Source organism: Betta splendens, chromosome 12 (assembly GCF_900634795.4).
Source record: "Betta splendens chromosome 12, fBetSpl5.4, whole genome shotgun sequence".
NCBI classification, from domain to species: domain Eukaryota; kingdom Metazoa; phylum Chordata; class Actinopteri; order Anabantiformes; family Osphronemidae; genus Betta; species Betta splendens.
Window position 1 is genome coordinate 5956771 of NC_040892.2, and position 21895 is coordinate 5978665.

The following is a 21895-nucleotide window of genomic DNA, read 5'->3' on the forward strand; positions in this document are numbered from 1 at the left end:
TGTTCAGCATTGAACTATTTCCTTTTTACGCAGCTCGGTGCTTTTGGAGAAACGCGCTGAACGACTGTTCGAAACGGTGTGAAAAATAATTTTCTTTGTCTTTTTATTGTATTTTTTTTTTTGCCTGAGACGTTCCCATTGAGTGAGGATTATTATTCTCAGGAGGACACGCTCAGCAGGGGGGCCCAGACGTGTCGCCCAGGAAAAACAACACCTGGTAAGGGCTCCAGCGAGCGCGGCGAGGCTCAGCCTGCACTGTGTTATGTGGCGTTAACGTATCTGGCTGGGAATCTGAAAGCCGAGCCCGAACGGGCCCGTTTGTCAACAGTGCTCCCGCTGCATTTAATCCCTGATTTCACTCCCCCACAAAACATATCAGGAGAGAACATCACTTCCTCGCCGCTGCCACGGCATTTAAGTGTATCCACCTTTAAATGAGGCTGACATCCAACCTGTCAGACGTTCCTTTGTGCATATGAGATGTGATTATGGGAACGTGGTGTTTTCACGACTGCCAAACTTCAGCATTAGAAACCTTCCCTTTACATAAAAGCCTGTATATGAAGCAGAAAGGAAACACCCGAACGCATGGCATCCTTCCTGTAGGTTCTCCCAGAAAGCCTAAATAAAGCTGGAGGCGGTTTTCTCCAAAGCTGCCCATCTGTGAAGTCAATCCCTCTCCGCGTTTCGCTGCTATCGGACTCGTGCTAACACAGTCCAGATGAAAAGCGCCGCGCTCTCCTCGCTTCCCCGATATAAAAACCTTCCAACGGAAAAGCACACTTCAGCTTTCCACTCGCTGCATCTTTTCACACTCTGCCCGCTATCTGCAGCGGCGCGCCCACAGCCGAGTGTGTATCTGCCGCTGCGTGTGTGTGTGTGTGTGTGTGTGCGTGTGCGTCTTTCATTTTCCCCCTTTAACAACCTCCAGACTGATGGCGCTTCCACAAAGCGAGTGGATGTGGCTTCCGCCTGAGTGCGTGTGGACGCCGGGGCTGGAGGCCCCTATCTCCAGAGTGGTTCTTTTAACAGGCAGCGGGCGGCTGAGGGGTGGAAGGTGCTTCGGCGAAGACGGTGGAGCGACTGCCGGAGTTTTTAGAGCGGACTAATGCCGCGAAGGCCGGCTGAAGGGGAGGAACGCCTTCTATCAACATGGCGAAGGAGTAGTAGCATAAAGACGGGGCCACGCGAAGTACTGTAGGTATCAACGTAGCGCAGACAGCAGAACTGCAGTAACTGGGCCTGAGCGCATCCATGCCCGTCATGCATGCTGGGATGTTGACCCCCCCCACCCCCCGCTGTGAGTCACAGATGGCCGGTGGAGACGGGGCAGAAGGGAAGGACTCACCTGAAGATCCTCTCCGGGGCCTGCTCTCCTGTAACTAGGTCGTAGCCCTTCTCCAAGTTAGCGTAAGGCCAAGGACTTGAGAGCAGAGAGAAAGAACACATCCATTAGAATGACGTTGATTTAAACGTGAACCATGGGGTGATTAGTTGTCCATCTGAACATCAAACACCAGTAAATGCTGCAGACTAAATTTTGTGGATAAAAGAAAAAACTTCCGCCGTCTCCTCCGATTTGCACAAAGTCTACTTCTTCCATTTAAAGACTGCACAGGTACATTTGCCTGCTTTAGTCCATTAACTACAAATTGCTCATATTTCTCTATGAGCATTAGTGAAAGCATACAGTACGACTTTCTGCCCGGGTTCCCATTCATTTAAATACTGCCGAGATCAACTCGCAGGGACTTGAAACCGGCCTCGGAGCCAATCCATCACAGCGAACAATTCACCTTTACTCCATGTAAAGTTAATATCATGCTCTAATGCAGCTGGGACCGGGGGCTGCGACACCGGCCGGGGTCGTTGGAGAACAAGGCAGCTTTTAGATGCGAGTGCAAAGAGCAGACAGCACTTACCCTTCGTTGCGACCCCAGTCGCTGCGAACACAGAGGTGTTTGTGGACGGGGTCGGGGGAGAAGCCCTCGTGACAGCTGCATTCTCCTGCGTCAGAGAGAACGGGATCAGGCACAGTGATGCTATTGAATACGTCGCCGTGTTGTGTACGTGACCCTGCCTGCGCTTTCATCACAGATCTATCAAACGCCAAAAGCAGCTGCCTGGCTGTTTCATTTTCCAGTGAACCAGAGACTTGCCTTAAAAAACAAACCTGCAAATGGATGTTAGCTGAGGCTAATAGGACTCTGACCTCTGACACCACACTCATATGGTTTGTTTATTGATCTGTGCATCATGAGATCAATGAGACCACTGTAGAAACCCTTATTTCCCCTTGTGGGGTTGATGAAGCCTCGTCTTATCTGATCTTGTTTCTACTACAGATTTGAATCCGTGGACACTAATGAGTGCAAGCTTCCATTATTTATTTAAGAGTCTGATACAGTGAGCGTGGAAACGGTATAAAAGTACTGTTACTGTGCTCGACAGCCCAAGGAATAACACCAGTTATCACTGAAATAGGAAAATACTGACAGCGGCCGTGCATTGCTGACTGGAAGTCTTTATCCTGCTCTGTAACATATTTCTGTCCTTGATAGTTCTGTGTCTGCGCTCGACACCAGCCCTCGGTGCTTCTCAGTCGGCCGGACAGCTCCCACTGCAGAATGAGCGAGAGGCCCTCCGACAGCAGCGCCCGCCTCTGTTTTGCTGCAGCGGGCTGCCAATCGCGGGTCACTTTTTTACTTCCCCCGTCTCCCGGAGCCGCAGACTCACTCCCTCGCCATTAAATTTAAAATCACTCCGTTCCCCCTGCAATGAAATGTGCTTGTCAAACAACAGTTGTGCCTAGAGAGCAGTGAAATCCGTGGGGTCCAAGTACAGTAATGTGCCCGGCTCAGTGTATGTATAGTAGCAATTAGCTTAACGGCGGATAATTACTGTAAAAACAACAGATCAATTAACAAAAACAGTCCAGTGCATCTCTACGTCTGTGACAAATGATGATAGTTTTCTACATCTTGGCCGTTTGTCATAGGCACAAATTATTGATGAAGGACATTAACCTGCCACCTTTACTGCTGCGTAGTTTCCACGCAGTGTTTGTAATCTCCTGTAATATTAGATTAGTGCTACTCAATAAAATTAGGAGATTTATTTTATGAGGATTGATTCCACTGGCTTCATGAAGCCAGAAATGCTGCGCAGTGTCATGTGCAGTAAATTAAAAAATAAAAAAACCCAGGAGGCTGCTAATTCATTTGGGTGATGCTGGCTCGCTGCAGAGAAGCCTGTCTGCTGGTCTGTGCCGAAGAAGGAAACACCATTCACATTTTACCACCTAGTGCTTATTAATTTATTGAATGACTTTATAGGCCTAAGAGCCACAGAGAACGCACAAAATGGCTTCACTTCAGGTTCAGGTCCGGTCACGAGGACATAAAATTCTAACGGCGCCGTGTAAATAAGCAGGGCAGCTATGACAGAGCGCTGCAGCCCCATTGTAAATGCACTGGCATCGTCTGCTGAGAGGCCTCGGGCGGGAAGGGGTTAAAAAGACGCAACGGGAAACGTGGCCCGTGCTCCTGATCGACGCCGACGCCGTCCCTGCACTGACGCCGCTTCTCAGTCCCTCCTCGTTTTTCCCTGACAGCAAACAGTCATAACGGCTACCAGCACTAGGCGGCCACGCGACTTAATGTGGAGCGGCGTCGGCCCGCTTCCTGTGGATCACTCTTTGTTTTCACGCTCGCAGGCAAACACACGTGCATCCAGCACACACACACCTCCCCTTCCCATCGCTGCCCATATACACATTTCACCTAGTTATATTTAATTCCTCCTGACTGCCAGAGGCAGTGCTTAATAAAAGTCTCCTTGCACATCTGCAGTCAGGTCACATGTTCCCAGCCTCACGCCGAGGAGGAAGGTAGAAAGTAAATAACTTATTTTTTTGTTGTTTGTTACTTTCGGGAGGTGTCTCTTTTCCTTTTTGGGTCTTCTACAGGCTGATATTAGCATTTTCATTAATAGCCTGTTAATGGTTGGGCTAACAACACTGCCTGAGGTTCGGTTTGTTACATATGCAAGGGGAGAGATTTATATAGTAAACTGATTTGCTGCTGGAAATGCTTGAGTGCATGTCTGATTAATTGGAGAGGAGCGATGGGGGCAGGTTGGATGCAGCCGTCCCAGCGGCTGCTGCTGCTGCGGCTGCTGCTGCTGCTGCCTGAACCGCTGCTTAGTGCCTCAGCCTGCATCCCTCATATTAGAAATGTCAATACATGTGTTTAGCAGACACACATGTAATTAGGAATAACCTTCCCTTCATGGCCCAGCACGTTAATTATTGACACATCATATCAATGTGTAGCTACACCCTGAACTGGTGACCTGTCCAGTGCGGACACTGGCTCATGCATCACGGCCACGACTCAAACCCAGGTACGAAAGGTCAACAGACTTTTCATTGATTTTTGAAAATGACGCCATTAACTGTGTAAACGGCCCCCGTTGTACATTAATGAAGTTCTGCTGGCACCATCAGAGCCAGTGACTGTGTGGGGCCTGGAGGCTGCAGAGGTTCCACGTGTTCGGAGCCGTCTCCGCTGTTGCTTCAAATGAGGCGCGCATCATCTTTTGGCCTGAAATCGTCGGCGCTCTCTGCAAGTAATCAGCAAAGTGTGGCTGTCTCCGCTATGCAAATCCATTTAAGGGAGGATCAAGCAATTAACAGGGGGAGATATGTCTGGTTGATTACACATTCAGCTGGATTAACTAACCTTTACTTGTGAGCATCAGCTCTGCACAACGGTTTCTCTCTATAGACGTCAGGTGCATTAAAAAAACAGGTCGTGACTGAGCAGAGGAACTGAAACAGATTGTATCCCAATGTCAACAACGTAAGGAGGAAAAGGTAGTAAGTACAAACAGTAGCAGTAGAACTAGGATGTTTCTCAGTATGAGTAGAAATGTTCATTTTTGCCTTGGATGTTTGGCCGTGAGTGCACGCATTGAGTGGGTTAGTGCTCAGATGCCAGAAGCGGTCGGCCCAATTCAGAGCTAATCACCTGTGATTGGAAACGGCCATTTGATGACAACAATTATCTAAGTGTGTACGATGCGCGCGGGATTCCAATCGCACCAGCCACTACAGTCATCAGCGTCTCCGTCGCCCGTCTCTTTTTCCTTTGTGCTCCCTTTTTATTTTCTAATCAAAGATGTGTAAAACAGTTCAATGACGGGGCCACGTGGGCGAGAGTGGAATTATGGTTTCCCCAATGCATATTTATGATTTGTGTAAAATCTCCACAGGGAAAAATCCTCCTGTCCTTGGACTCGACGTGCATTAAATGTTTTCCCGCGTTGCAGTTGTGCATCTCTGTGGTTGTGTTGACTGGAAGGATGAAGCAGCCCTATATCTTAGAGTCCCGGCAGGTCCGGTTCCAATTAGATAAAGTTCAAGGAGCCAGGGAGCCGTAATTTCAAGTGAAGGAAACAAATTAAGCGAAGGAGGTTCACGGGTCTTTATGAGGTTAGTTATGATGAGAGGAGGAAAGTGCTGCAGGCACTTTATAAATATATGGAGGCAGTACATAAATACATGAGATAGGATGCACTGACTAACAATATACAGAGCTGTCAGAGGCTTAGGTTGCATTCAAACACCGCCCGTCCAGCGTTTCTGGTTCAAACAGGTGTTTCCTGTGGCGCTCATGGAGGTAGGAGGCTAATGAAACATGGTGACAAGTTTCAGGAGCTCAGATGCATTCAGCATCATGGCCCCCTAACACGCGGATATAAGTAATAATAATTTTATAGAATAATGTACAGTAAGTCATTCTAAGACATGTAGACTGTGTCTAGCTGAGCGTGTGAAACCCAGGGGACTCAGGCCACTCAAGGTGAGATGAAGACTGTTCCGTCACCATCAGCGCTGCTGGTAATTCAGCTCACACACTAGCAATGCTGTCGTCTGCGTTGATGCAGTGACTCTAAATGTCGCATTCAGGCAACAGCTGAATGAGAAAAGCAACTTATCCTCGTCTGAGCAAACCTAAAAATAAAAAATAAAAAACTGCTTTTAATTGGTGCTTTAGAATTCAGCACACAATACATTTATGAAGGTGACCCACAGAGAAGAGGACAGAACCTGTCCTCCACTTCCTCCTCATCCTGGGTTTTGAAATCGGCGCAATTATCAGAACATAAAAGACGATCAAACGCCACTTTTTTATTCTACAGCTCCTGCAGGATATCTTTAAAACTAAGCAGCACAGGTTTTTTCATCAATTGAGCTTCATTATGTTGCTGCAGGCTGAAAAGCCTGCAGTTACTTAATGATTGCATTCAATACTATTAACATGCACGCGTAGTAGTTTCTGCGACAGCAACGTGCAAATACTGGGTGGATCCCAGTTCGCGGGCGCTTTACACACACACACACACACACACACACACACACACACACACACACACACACACACACACACACACACACACACACACACACACACACACACACACACATACACACACACACACACACCGACCTGTGTCTTGGTCACAAAGCTGCTCGCAGGGCTCAGTGGTCCTCTGGCCGCAGTAGTCACGCACCCATTGTGTGGATGAATTGGTCTGGTAGTAGAGCGTCAGCCTGGCCGGGTTCAGCCAATTAGAAACATCCAGGAAGCTGCCCATGCTCACTACGAAGCTGCTTCCTGCACAAAGGGAACGGAATAACGCTGTTTGTAAAAAGAAACGGGGGAAATAGAAATAAATACACGAACAGAATTAAAACGCATGGGTTGGTATTTGTAGAAGCTTCTCCTCTTTTTTTCCTGGTGCTATTGCAAAATCAATTGGAAAGTAGCTAATTCTTTTGTTTGCACTGTAATTTCAATTCCCACCCTGACTAGGCTGAATTTAAATGAGAAAATTAAGACCTATAATGTGTGTATTGATGGGATTTCCTTGGTAATTGCAGGAGAGGGGCTAAAAGGGTTTCACGAGTCAATCAGTAAATGCTCATTGACGCTGACTTACCTTTCTTTTTTATTGCTCCCAGACCAATCGTTAAACTCTGATCACTGAACAAGATTATCCCTAATTGATGCCAATGACTTTTGTTTCCAAAGGGACCAGTGGGAGACCGTTCTGCAGCTCCCTGATGAGCACAGAGATTGTTGCACCGCTATATAATGTGCCATAATCATGTCGCAGTTGCCAAAATTAAAAAGCATTTCCCAAAAACGACTGGGTTTGTTTTCGGCGTGCACCTCGTGGCGCTGGTCTCCAAACAGAGGATTAATACGGATGAAAAGGCTTGGCCGGTGGCCAGGCATCGCATCTGAGTCACGGAACAAAACGCACAACTCAGAAGAAACACCCGAGCAGGAATAATTTGCCCTTTTGCTGTGCGGCAGATAATACGACGTCTCGAGCCTTATTAGACCGCGCTGTTGTTTTTAACATTTCATATCAGAATTCCTGATAGAACAGACAATGATGCGCCTCCTCCTACACACACCGGCTGCTTCTTTTCACTTTGACAGCAAGGCATCATACAGAGACAGCAAGCTGTCAGGAAGACACTTTTACTTCCCCGCTACCTAACAACTCGGAGCAAGTCTGGACTCAGCAGACCAATAACATGGATGCGGAACCCCAACAGCATCTACAGATGTGGCATCTCAAGAGCGCGCGGTGCACGGAAATGATTAAAGACACAATCGCCTGTTGCTTCTGGAAATAACGAACCCCAGACCAAACAAAATGGCAGCGCAGCGGCACGCGCGCAGGCCTGCGGAGGAGAAAGGAGCGGTAAAAGCGTGTGCTGGGTCGATGCCGAGCACAGGTGAGCGGGACGCGGAAGCTTCTGCCGCAGTTCAGAGAACACGAGTGCCAGACGGCCTTATTTGCTGAGGAGCTGGAGAAACCTAATGGCTGCAGCTCACGCGGCGCGGAGGCAATTGTCAGGTTAGGGCTGGGTTTCTGTACGACCCGTAAAGGAACCCTCCTGAGCGATAAGGACGCGCCTGATCACCGGCAGTTTTGCGCTGAATATTGCGAAAACCAGGAGAACGGCTTTTATTTTTTCCATGAATCCCCTTTGAACCGCTTTTTGGGAACACTGGTGCCACAGAAAGCGCTGGAGGGTTGATTAAAACAGCTCCATCCAGCGGTGCCATGAACGTCGCTCCCAAAGAACTGAAAAATAATAGCCATAAATATGAAACAGCCACCGACGAGTCAACACTTTATGTGAAGGGTTTCTTTTTTCATTCATATGCTGCTGCTTTCATATAAAAATATTCAGCCTCACTTTTTGCACACATAAACTAAAGGATTATTTCACGTTGCGTCTTCATAAATGATGCATTCGTCCATTTGCTGCTGGTTATTCCCGCGTTTGAATTGTAATTTGGAGTTATTTGTAACCTTCCCCCATCTACGTTCGCTCTCAGGAGACAAGGAGCTCTTCTTGCTTCAACCGCGTGATTAAAAACAGCGCTTAAACATGAAATGCAGTCGTTGAGCTCAAACTTTGAAAGAAAATGAAAATATACGACGCGCATGATCTCCCTCCGCCGTTAGCGCTGCCTCCCGGCTGCCGCTCCCGCGCCTCCGCCGCTGCCTGACCTTGTCTCCCCCTCCTCAGCTGCCTCCCATCACTCGTCCTGTTAGAGAGTCAGTTATCCTGATGTGACTCTCCATTCTCCCGCTCCTGCTCAGACTCAACGTACGCTTCACCGTGACTCGCCGGCTTTGATTCGCCGCGTTCTGGCTGTTTATCTGTCGGATTTGTCCGTTTGCGCCGGGTGCCTGCTTCCTGCCGACTGGTCGCCTGCCAGACTACGAGGTTAAGCCGAGGTTTATCACATCTGCTCTGCCTCAGGTGTTACATGTATGGTACACAGTCGGCAGAATAGCATTAAAAGTCTATAAACCCCTGGTATAATTCTGTAATTAGAATTAAGGATGAACTGCTCATGCCCCAAGGTAAAAAAAACGCAAAAATAATAGAAGCCGGACAAATTACAATCCTATTTTAAAGGAGTGGCATTGGTTGAAACTGCACCTTCCACCGTTCCTGTTCTATGGACAGATCTGCCCATCTACACATAATGCGTGCACGCTGTCGCTGCTGCTGCAGTTGGAGGCCGCCGGTTCCGTCGTGTGGCTGGAGACGAGGCCGTGGAAGCGTTGCGTATCCGCTGGCCAATGTGTGCGAGTGGGAGGACTGGAAACAAGGCCCTGGCGGCGAGAGCGGCTGATTGACTCATAAGTGAATGCAGTGTTTTCCGAGATATGACAATCGTTAGTTGAATGGGCTCAGCGCGTTTTCTGCCTTTTTACTTCACTGAACCTTTCGCGCGTTTTGGCCTTTTCTCGTCCCCGAGCGCAGTTTGTCCTGTGGTGTCCTGCCAAAACGTGAAGCCAGCTGCCAGTGAGAAATTAAAGAATGACTCCAGACGACTCAACGCTCACGTCTTTTGTTTGGTGCAGACGCTTCTAAAATCCTTCTGTTTCTGTCAGTGATCTAGAAATGTATCAGTCTACCACCCTGAAAAACTGGAACAAACTAACGTAATTACAACACTGGAAGTGCATCAGACTCCGATATTTAACAAGATGAAGGAGAGAAAGTGATGCAGCCGCTCTGGAGGAGGATAACATTTAATTTCACATGGCCTAAATAAAATACCAACATCAAATCCAGCAAAGCAGAAATGAAACATCAGTATCAGGTTAGCTGTCAAAGTCGAGCAGGGAAGCGCTCGGTACCGGATCCACGATTCTGCCCAACAAAAGTCCCCAGCGCCAAAACAAAGAGCAATCATCTTCGGAGCACGCGGCTCCTCATCAGTGAGTGGCTCCAACTGTCGCTCCATCACTCAGGCAATGATCAATCTTATTTTTTTTACTGTGAGCTTTCACTGTGTGGGTTTTAGTGGCCTGTTTTTTTGCCGGCTTCCTGCATGATTTACCTTTGTGCTGGACGGATGTGATTGTTTTGTACGTTCAGTTGCGCAGGAGGGACTTTGACACTGAAAAACACTGAAATTGAAAATCACAAATCACTGCGAAAGAGGTGGGAATCGCACCGGCGGCCATTTGTGACCAGAAACAGGGGACGTGTCCATTCGCCGCGTCTCATCAAATACACACATTACGTAATGTTTTAACCAGTCACAGCAGCATGCGGCTGCTTCACAGTCATCCATGCGTCGTGCTGCTTGACAGACAACCGCTCCTAATTAGGGCTACAAACAACTGTTCACTATAACGAACGACGGCTACAAACATTTTCCCACAAATGAGAGTCTGTTTAAAGCAAAGCTTTAAAGTCTCTGCAGCTGTACTTGCGCCGCATCGCTCCCATTAAGCTGCGCAGGTGAGCGGCTAAGTGAGCAAACACCAGCCTTTCTTGAATATTTACTTTGCCCGGATGAATATTTAGCACTCACCGTCTGCGACGAAATGCTCCGGCACATGGAGCGTGACCTTGACGGTGAGGGGACAGGAGTCTTGCGTGGCATAGACAATGGCGATGACACACATGCTGATGGTAATCAACGTCAGGGTGACCTTATTGAGGGGACTGTGCGAGTAGCCTAGAGGGAGGAAGCGGAAGGAGAGGAAACACGGCAGAGGTGTCAGTTTAACAGGAGCTCGTTCGCTTTGATCATGTTTTTGCATACTGTATCAGTGTTTTTAAGCATCACACAAACCCAATGTGCAATGATTCAATCCTTAACAATTTACATTTAATTGGACGTCTGATTAAAACAAAAGATATGAATGTGCAGTGGTTTGCCGGCGTGATGTATGGTCTTATTGCCACTGACAGGGTTATAGATCGCTTGTTTTGGTTGCCCTTTGCCTCTGTCAGGGCTCCCATTTCCAAGCCAGAATATAGAGGATAAAATTAGCTGCTTAACCTCTGTCTGGTGATATTTATCACGGGGGAGAGGCTGGCGTGTGGAAATCAGGTTTGCTGGGACGTGTGTGAGCGAGCGGGCGAGAGAGAGAGAGAGAGAGAGAGAGAGAGAGAGAGTGCAGACAGAGATAGTGCTGCTCTAGAAACATTGTTATTAGATTTTATCCATTTAATGGTGTCGTCTGGTTAAATATTACACGCGGGACCTTGTTTGGGGTAAATCCAGGACGCTGTTACAGAGGTTTTGAGCATTTTCGCTGTTCTGAACGGTGAAATTTGGCAATGTTTCGCCGCTTCAGTCAAGATGCAGGTTGAACAAACGCCCTGTTTGCTCATCCAGCAACAACACTGTCACATCCTCCGAGGAGAAAGAATGCAATCTGCAAATGGCAAAATGGACCCGAACCAGAACAGCGACGAAGGCGGGACGACGAATCCGCCCCTCGCTGAGTCACGCTCACCACAGCCGCCGGCGGCGTGAGGGGAAGCGGGCCCACAGCGAGGCGCGGCAGAGCGGCTAATCCATCTGGGGTTTGGGCGGTGTCACCGGGCTCGTGAAAGGGGTCCCTCAATTACTATAAAAGCCTACTGAGTAGACAAAAGCATGTGCACTCACGGTGGCAAACACTTTATGGCCACAAAGCAAACACCTAGTCTGTATGCTCATGCACAAACTGGGAAACTAGCACACAGGCTCATAAGCTAATGCAGGAGCAACAAACCAGCCCGGAATAAAAGCCTGAAAGCTCATTTTTAACATTTACTCCTTTCTCTCCTCTCATTTTATTTTTTTTTCCTCTTCATTTATACAGAAGATGAAGCAAAACCTTTTTACACAGGCTGTAACTTTCACGGCCGTGGGTTTTTATCTCCTTTCTGGATGTCGACCTGCAAAGCGTCATCAAATAAAACCTCAGGGTTTCGAGCCGTCGAGACAAGAGCCTCGTCTCTCCCACGACTAATTTCTATATCTTTGTTTGTGAACAATCATCCATTTTCTGCCATCAGACTTTTAATTAACTGTGTAATTGCTCGTGTGTTAAATACACTATGTGTGCGGAGCAGAAAATGTGATTCAGGATTGACTTCATCAGAACCTGTGAAATCAATTAGAGCGCCCCCAGTCTGAGAGCCCATTATTTAAACCTCCAGATGAACTTTCCCTCCTTTCATCTTCATACAAAGGCTCAATATCCAACGCTGCCTCTCGCCCCAGTGATGGGATTGGTTCGGGCACCCCCCGCGACCTGTGGCGGGATAAGCGCTTCACAAAATGAAGGCATGGCTCAATATCCATGTTTAAAAGCCCATCCATTTATTCCTCTCCTCCACTGCTGGATCTCCAGGACGGAGAAATACAAATTAGAAATAATAGAAAGTTTTCTTTCAGTCAAATCTTGGTTTGTTTGTAACCTGAGAGTAAAAGTCACTAATCTGAGTTGTTGTGAGGATGCGAGTGTCTCCCAGATGAGCTCAGGTCTGACTGAACAGTAGCTGCTGCCTTTGAAGGTGTGGATCATTTGCTAAGCAGGTTTCTTCCCAGCACATTGTGTGAAGAACCCCTCTGTAATGTACCTTTGCTGCGTCTTCGTCCTCGGTGCTGCTCTGTGTAAAACTTCATCTGATTGTCATCTTCGGGCTCTGACCCCGACTCCCCTTGAGGTCCGAACACCCCCCCGGTCGCCGGCACTGAGGTCGTAAGAGAGACAGAAACACAGAATCAGAGAATCAGTCAGTCGGTGATCGTGTTATTTCAGAAGCAGCGATGCTTAAACAAACATGGTATTTTTCAGGAAATCAGAGCTTTGAACCCCCCATAAGGCTTGACATTAAATGTCCAATTAAACCTCTGATTGTGTGTATGGAAGCTATTCAATACAGAAAAATCATGATATTGTGGGAGCACAAAAGGCTTCGACTCCATTAGAATAATAACAACGCAGATCATTTCTACATCTACAGTACATGCAGAATATATCTCTATCAGTTTATTGCTGCAGCTTCAATTTAGCTGATGCAATTCTGGGAATGCGGTGATCGTTTCGTACGACAAGGACAGTGATACATTCATTTCATTCAGGTTTAATAATGTGCCGCTGCGTGAGTGTTTGTTTTTTATAAGTGAACGTTCTCATCTCATTATGAAACATTTACATTCTCACATAGTAATAATTTCATCCATTGTTTATATTAATTATCTTGATTTCTCTCCATATCCTTCCCTTTGTGTTCTCTGGGGATCAATTCCAGGGCGTTCACATACTGTATCATTTTCATAACGTGATGATGTCGCTCCGTCTTCCACTGTAACGTGCACCCGCAGCGTAGTTCAGATCTAGTCCTACTGGATTTTCACCCGTATGTGATTTGTCCTTTGTTCCCGAGTCCTGGGAGCTTAATTTGTTAATCGTACCGGGTCACGTCCACAGAAGAAGTCAGGGTAAGAGGAAAAACGAGGGCTGAGAGTTAAGGGGCTTTGTTTGTGCCGCTTTGCCATTTCCACATCAAAACACGTCCCTGCTAAAAGTCATAATGTCACGGATTTGCCAGCATTAAATCAAAACTGGTCTAAAATAAGTTAATTTATGTGTGTACTGATTATATCTACTTTCCAAATCTGTCTGAAATGTGTTTATTGCTAAAATCACCTTTTTCAATCTTTGTAGCTGAGTGATTAGTCAGGCAAACCCTACAGAAATCACTTTATGTTAATAACATCCATTTCATTACCTCATGCTTATACATATGTTTTGCTCGCATAATCCCGGGGATCAAAGTGATTACACTTCCTAATCTCCCAGAGAGGAAAGGGGATGGACGATAGAAAGCAAATCAATGATTTTGTCTTGACTGAGCTTCACCTGTTGAGGGTAAAAAACACAGCTGTGTTTTAACAGAGAACCCCAAAAGCCAGTGAGCGGTTTGATTATATTAGTCCAGAGTAGCTTATTTACAGTATGCCTATGAATAGGGAAGTGTATTGTTATGTATTGCATTGTGTGTGTTATAGATTTATCTTAGAACCTAAAACAGTCCTTATTAAAAGTAGTTTATTGCCAGTGATGGAGCAACATATTCTCACTTCCTTGTTCGCTGCACAGTGTCATAACTCCTGGGCAAACGCTGAGCAGTGCTAGGTGAAATTGCCTCTTTTACTCACTTCATAAACATTGCATCGTAACTCATACGAATTTGCCTGCACCATAAAGATTTGAGACATGATTAAAAGTTCTATTAGGTTTGTGTAAAAAAAAAGGGGAGGGGGGAGCACAGAGAAAGCTGTAGTCATTCTTTCGGTCTGGTGAACTTAAACAGGTCGAGAGTGGAGCTACATTTGGAGTGGGAGAGAGTCTGGCAGTGTTTGGAGAGCGAAGCCAGGGCAATGTGGTGTAAAATTGGTTCTGAATTTATGCATCGTGTTATAAATTGCCCAGAGAGGTGGTGGATGGAAACAAAGTCAGGCTGAGAAAAGGAGGACAGAAACAGAAAGCGGTGCACATACTGTGTATTCAGCAAGGAGAACGAAGGCACAGACGAGCCTGAAAATGATAAGTGTCCAAACGCTTGGACGCAGATATGGGGAAGAGGTTTTATTCATTCTATAACAAAAACATGCACTTTGAAAATGATATGTTCCCATAGAGGCATAGAGGAAACATTTACCCTCCAGTAGCTGGTAAAGCAATTCACGTTTGAGCATAACGACATGAAAACCGGTGCATTTAATACAGTAACATCATACACCAAGTGTGCATCATAGTTATTCTTATTTTCCTTCTGCCAGTAGATTTCCTGTGTTCTTTCTTGTAATACATATGTCTCTTTCTCGGCAGATACCTCATATTAATTCCACGGCTCAAAAAAAAAGGGAAAATGTTTTTTGGAAAAAATGTTTTTATGCTTAAGGTCTGATCAGTGAAGAGTGGTTGTGTTTAGGGTCCTTGAGTTAGGACGTGTAGAGGTCCTTGTCTGATCTAAAAGCTCCAGCTGTGAACAGCCCGTCTCTAAGTGACACAAAATAAAAAAATCCATCAGCAGCAGCAGAAAATCAGGTGAAATAACACACGCACGCACACACGCACACACACACCTTCCAGATGTGTATCGCACAACTTCCTAAGCCTGCGTAAACTCCCGCTGCCACAACTGATACGTCTAATCTGCAAACTAACAAATGGGCTGTTGTGCAAAGACTGATTAAGATTAATTAGGCGGGGGGTGCGGTGGGTGGCTTCACGCCATCACAACCCAGGACCCCGGGCCGCAGGTGCCTTCATTGTATAACAGTGATAAAACATGTAAAATAAAAATAAAACAAAAAACTGATGCCTATTTAAAGTCTGGAAGTGAAAAAGTAATATTAGGAAGGTAATAAACAGATGGAAAGATGAAGACGGACCGAGGAAGGGAAAAGGCTGCTCATATAAACACCTGCCACCAAAATGTAAATGAATTATCAAGAGAGCAATTGCCAGAGTGCATTAGCGGCCCAGCGAACATCAAAATCAATTTCATGTTCAATAAGTACGCAGTCGCCACCTTCCCCACCGCCTTTGTTTAATATTAATACTCAGATATTGCTTTCATTTAAGGCTCCTTTTTGCCTGTGAGGCTCTTGTCTTCTCCCGGTGCAGCCTCCGTGCTCGCGTCTTGTAATTTGTGTCTCCCTTTTGTCTGCCGCCACTGACGTCTGAAAGGAAAACCGGTCACTCACGCGTTCTATTTCGCTCACAACAACCTTCTTTAACGGGGGCCTTTGGCGGATCTCGCACGTCGAGGAGTCTAAAGGACGGTGGATGCGGCGGAACGCGAAGTCAACGCCGCACCTTTCTTTGTCGCTCGTGTGATGCTTCCTGAAATACATATGCATGAAGGATGGAGCGCCGATTCGGTGATCACACAAAGGCGCGCTGACAGGCACTTTGAGCGCGTGTGATCCAGATGACAGGTGAATTGTGCTTCCAGGCCGAGGTACAGGCTTGATAAATAACGCACGCAGGAATACACGTGAAACAATGCACAACAGGCTGTGGGAGCGTAGCCCCGGGTCTTTTCCATTTCATGCCTTCCCTCGCTCCATCCTCCGCTGTCTTGATCTTTTTCCTCTCTCCCTCCGTGGTAACACCTTGAGCCGCTGACACCCCGACTCTCCGGCGTATTACACATTTCAATTACAGCAGAATGCCCATCTCACTATTTCACTGTGCTGAAGTCCATTAGATGAGTTTGTCATAACTTTATCTGTCAGTGCGCTGTGAGGTCATAAATACATCTCAATTGTTTTCATTCAGCAATTTGAATCGGCGCGGTGCTTTCTGAAAGCGATGCATTATTCATTACTGTCTGCTCGCATTCACCTGTGTTGACTTTTTCATTTTGATAAGGTGAAGACACTTGCTGTCACCATTAACACTCTTCCTCAAGGTTGACAACAGCGGATTTTTCTGGGCACAGAAGAAAAAAAAAAAAAAAGGCATATGCTCCCAGACTGTTAAGTCACACTTTGCCTCTTAGCATCGTGCAGGAGACGAATTACAAATACGGAGAAAAAGGGGGAAAAGCACTGCGGGGCTTGATAGACTGTGACATATCAGTTAGTCACAGGAAGGAATGGCTCCAGTTTCTGCCACGCTGTAATGTTAAAGAATAACACAAAGAAGAATCAACATCCTTCTCAAGTTTTATTATTACTATCACTTGTCAATTGATTATTATCATTACTATTATTATTATTAGAGAGAAATTTGGTGAAAGGAAAGTTGAGGCTGCTTTACACATACACACTTGGCAGCCAAGCTGAGAATGAGATGCCACAATTACACTAAAGCAGGACTGATGTGATTTGGTGTTAAAGTGGGCTTAAACCAAAGCGAGACTGACACCATGACTAGTTGCTGTTGACTGTCTCACAGAGGAAGAACAGGCCCGTTCAGCGGTGAGAGCTTCAGCCGCGTCCTGTGTGATTACAGCTGATCACCGTGGCGTGGGTGAGGTCAGGAGTTCATGGTGAATAGTAGAAGCTAATCACTATCTGCATGTATGGAGGGCACATCATGCTCTGCTAGTGCTATGATACACGTCCTTACATCAGGCGGATGCTGGTAAATCTAACACTTCTTATCTACTCCCAAATGGCTGCATTAAACTTAATCTTTTGCAAATGTTTTTTGTTTTTATGTTAACGCTCATGAACAAGCTTCATTTAAACTGTGGCAGTTCTACCTGATGAACGGAGCTCATAACAGCCATATGCAACGCCCAGATAATTATACAGACACCGATACATAAAGGGTTTGAATCTGCCAGAGTATATATGGTGACAAGTAGCCGCAGCATTAGCGCTCGCGCGCATAAATACAGTGTGAGTCTGCATCCTAATCAGCTCCATGCAGACAGTCGCACGTGACTCTCGAAGGGTCGCTGACCTCTGACTGCTGTGACTCCGAGCTTAGATTAATTGCCTCCACTCAGGGCGGCTCAGCAAACAGCACAATGTCACAACGTTCTTCCCTCCTTCCCAGCGTGAATGGGTACAATGCAAACCAGACCCCTTAAAACTCTCCACGTGAATACGTCCCTCTGACACCTTTTACAAGCTACATTTATGAGCTGCTATCTGCTATGTAAGAGAGAAACAACTTGAAAAGGTGGGAGGCACTTGGCTCAGATACTCATGTGGCTTCAGTATTGGTAGACTCATCTCCCTCTCTTTTTTTTTACTGCATCTCTCCTGCCAACAACATACCCACCAATTTGGAGCTAATGAGCTAATGGTAAGGCTAATGTGATTTTGGATATGTAAGTGCCAGGAGGGTGTGACAGGCTGCCTCCAGATGCAGTGGCTCTCGGCGCCGCGTTCTGTCTCGCTTCCATGCTTTTACACAGGGCGAGTACAGGTGTGTGCATCAGAAGCCGCGCCGTTGCTCTGCCCCACATTTTAGGCGGACGGCGGATCTTGCTTAAGGACCGTCTAGTGCTGCCTACAACACAGCGAGTGTAAAGGTCAGCATAATGTAGCTCCACTAATGGATAATTCATGTTGTGAAATCTTAAAAGCAATCCCACATTGAAAAGGTGCCCACTTCAGGAGGACTCTTAGAGCGGACACACGGTGCATGTACATACAGTGCGTCTCTCAGGTTGGCTCATTCTAACAGAATACACACAGCCTGTGTATGAAGGGTCAATGATGTTAAACTGGGAAACCATCAGGCAACAATTGAGCCTTTGAACCAAACCAAAATGCATTCATTGTGAGATATTAAAGTATTCACTCTATAGGTTTTATATAATAATGTAATATCAATAGCTTATTCAAATATGTGTAGGCTGCATCAAAGTATACTTTATGTCTGAGATTCAAAGCATCAGTGTGTGTCTCAGTTTAAGCAACAGTATCCGCAGATGCTGTAACCCACGAGGTGGATTCAAAGAATCATTCTGAACTTGACATCCGACTGACTCCTGGACCCTCTTCACAGCCAGAAAGAGGAGACCCGGCTGGTTCGGACCCTCCACCGTTCATGAATGAACTAATAACTTCAGTGCCTCGTTCTTCGTGTTGAAGCCGGTTCCACTATGACTGTGTTCGCCTGTGTTCAGTAGATTAACCAGATCTTTAACACGCGTTTACTGACGCTTATAAATAAGAGACTAAATTATTCCAAATGAACAGATCAGGGAAATAAAAAGGCATAATGGAGGAGATAGATCAGGGGGTAACTGTGTGATTGCTCTCAGTCTCCCTTTGTTTGTCTCTACAGGTCTCTCACACACAGGACGCATAGAGAGGCACAGTCGCACACTGCGCTGCCTTGGCAGTAGATCAACTGCGTGGCCTGTTGTAGAGAAGCCCCGGGGCTGCAGACCCGCAGCTGTAATCACTGTGTTTTGTCTGCAGTGAAGATTGAGTACTGGTGAAAGTGGAGCTGAGCAGCCAATGAATTCGAGCACCGAGGAACGCAGACACACACACACACGCACGCGCACACACACACGACAGCACAGTAGCTACTTTCATGTGCTGCTTCAAAGCATCAATTAAACACGGGAAAGGCCAGATAATAACCATAAGGTTGTCCTCGACCATAATGAGCCAAAGTATTCGTGGAGACACATCAAGCCGCTACCACGGCTTCCAGCCCTCGCATGGAAATGCACTAACGCCGCAGCGGGGACCGGCCGGCGCAGAGGTGCATGCAAATTAAGGGCACGTGTTTTTAAGGACTAATCTTAATATTTGACGCGAGCGCAATGTGCTGAGACTTCAAAGTGCTACCGGATCGGTGGCTCCAGCACAACAACATTGGTTACACGGTGTAGCTCTAATTGTGTGGGCATCACGGCCTCAGGCTGAACATCAAGGACATAAGTGACTCTACTGTACGTATGAAGGGAGAGCAGTTAAAGCGTATTACAAACACGCTGTTGGACCCTTAGTTTCTCAGAGCCAATATTTATTTTCCTATTGTTGAGCCCCTTTCTAGTAGGTACTGGGCTCCAGTGGCAGCTCGGGGTGAGCAGGACCATTTCTTTCATTTCACAACCTCGAGGGTTGACTGCGGCTTGATGGAATGACACAGGCAAGTAACCTCCTAATACTCACAGAAATCTTCGATGTATACATCAGGCATGAGTGGAAAGTTTCCTTCCCACTTGAGGCCAAAGCGCTCAGCACCTAGCACCAGGCAGCGTGTGTGGGAGTGAGCACTTCAGCCGAGGCCTGTCAGACCACAAAACCTCACGCTCCCAGAAACCAGCCAATCGCTGCCTGACAATAATAAACGGCTTTTGGAATACTTATTGCCATATTAATAATCACTTGGAAGTGAGTTGTGCTTAAAGCACCAAGAATGAAGTAAAGATATAAAAAATATAATCGACTGCGAATGTGAAGTCGATTTAAGCCTTCAGGTCAAATTTCAGAACATTTGATACAGTGTTGAAACAAGTGGAAAAAAACAGGACGATGCAGAAACATAAACGTCTTCGCCTGAATTTTGCAGGACAAGAAAAACCAACCATAGACATAAAATGAGTGTAGCCAGCAGTCGTCGCGTCTGATGAAATGCTATGTCAGAAAATTACTCAACCTCGATCAGGTATGAGTTTTTAGCGGTTTGCGAATGTTTAAAGTGCGTTGGTCATTTCACATCCCGCCGTCCTCCTGTTCGTGCTCTGAAACACAAAGTTTCAAGAAGCCACAGCCGAGATGAGAGAAATTGAAAGTGAAGGTAATGAGCAAAACCGCAAAATCTCTGCAGGAGCCATTTTCCGAGAGTCCAGGTACGAGAAACTAGGGCAGTGCGTGCTGACAGGGCACTAAGGAGTGTTTCCACCAAGCACAATTCCAATCTGCAGCCTCGTGGACACCAGGAGGAGCGGAGATGAGCAGCTGCAGGCTTTGTCTGAGCACACACATCTGTGGACGCCGTGGCCTCACAATGTTAATGCAAATCAACCTAATTGAGGTACCTTTGTTTGTCAACTAAAGACAGTTTTACTCCACAAGCAGGCTCTAATGCGGTGTGTGTCTATACTGCTCACTTACTCGCTCCTACACAGCTTGGGAGAAAACACAGACGGCGCATAAAGCTCATTGATTGGCCATTAGCGGCGCAGATTCTCCGCCACCTCTCGAGCTTGAAGGCAAATAAAAATAAAAAAAAACACAAAACAAGGTGCATCTTCATGAAAAGCGTCACTGTAGCAGTGATGGACTAAGTGATGGATGAGCCCCACGCGTCATCAGCGCCACTCGGATTCCAGGGACGATGGCGGCGCAGCAGCCTGTAGCAGCATGTTAGCTTATTGCACTTTGTGTAGCACCGAGCTGCTGACAGCGTTGTCCTGGTTTTAATCCAGTCTGGAGGAACATGGCTGCAAACATCTCTGTTACAAATACATCACATGGATTCTTGATTGATCACGATAAAGCTTTGCATACTTTCAGGAACTCTACTGAAATTGCAATGCATGCTGGGAAATGCCCGGATCCATGCAAACAGAATTTGTCGTAGCGCTGTTTAGAACCGGGCAGAGGCGCCCCCGTCTTTACCGTGACCCCCTTCCTCTATTCCATGTCCCGCGTGACAGTGACACTAATTCCAGCAGCTCTGCTTAAGCACCTCCCGTCACTTCGCGTGAACGTCACAGACGATGCCTTCGCCTCCGTCTGCCGCCGCTGCGTGGTCGGACCCGCACGGCAGGAACCCCTGTCACACGCAGCATTACCGAGCCTCGCTGTCTATAACGTGATCCGCATTAGGCAAATATATAGGAGGTACCGTTAAAATCCTACCTCACCTCCTCACGACACCTGTAAACATGTGAATATAGACAGCGGGGAATAAAGAAGCTGTATGAGCAGCAATGCATCTGCTTAACCACAATCAATTTCCCTTAGGCTCCACCTGCTGCGTCTCCCAAGGAATTTGGCAAAGCATTAATTTTACTTACGCAGCGCTAACCTTCTGGGTCTGACCAATGAACCTCTCTCCGGCTAATAGAGTTTCCTCCTCAGCTTAAAGGTCCGTCCCATTATCGTGTTTGTAGCGCTGGCTACGCATTTGCACAGAGGACACACATTCACACCTAATTATAGACCCTCAAAGGACACTCTCCCGCGTTTGACCTCCGAGGGGACAGCTCTCAGCGGTGTCCTTCACAGATTTTTGGGGAGTTTGACCTGGATAGAAGTGATTTCATGAGCATCATTTGCTCAGAAGTCCAAAAATGATTTATTCTTTTCATATGTCACAGTTCAATGAGAGAGGCATAAACCAAGGTGAAGGGCTTTAGAGAAGTAAGAAGCTACAATCCTGTGGACGATGGAAACATTTACATACATACAACACATTTTCGAAGCTGAATTTGTGGTTAATGTCTCATTATCAATGTTAATTTCTAACTGGTCAAAATAATGTTAAGTGAGACGCACGGTACGAACTGCGTTTTCACACCTCGCCTTATTAAAATGATTGCAGATGTTTC

The 21895-nt window shown here is 46.6% G+C and overlaps 1 protein-coding gene across 12 annotated transcripts in view; it reads right to left on the reverse strand.

Annotated features, from left to right (window-relative positions):
* LOC114867131 (myosin light chain 4-like) overlaps window positions 1–21895 on the reverse strand; it is a 231467-nt gene that overhangs the window by 75150 nt on the left and 134422 nt on the right. For all 12 annotated transcript variants that reach the window (XM_055513698.1, XM_055513697.1, XM_055513691.1 and 9 more), the window contains 5 exons: window positions 12479–12592; window positions 10431–10577; window positions 6513–6680; window positions 1923–2007; window positions 1349–1423 (listed from right to left, as the gene is read on the reverse strand). In XM_055513698.1, the coding sequence (XP_055369673.1) occupies window positions 1349–1423; window positions 1923–2007; window positions 6513–6680; window positions 10431–10577; window positions 12479–12592 (589 nt within the window). The remainder of the gene's footprint in view (window positions 1–1348; window positions 1424–1922; window positions 2008–6512; window positions 6681–10430; window positions 10578–12478; window positions 12593–21895) is intronic.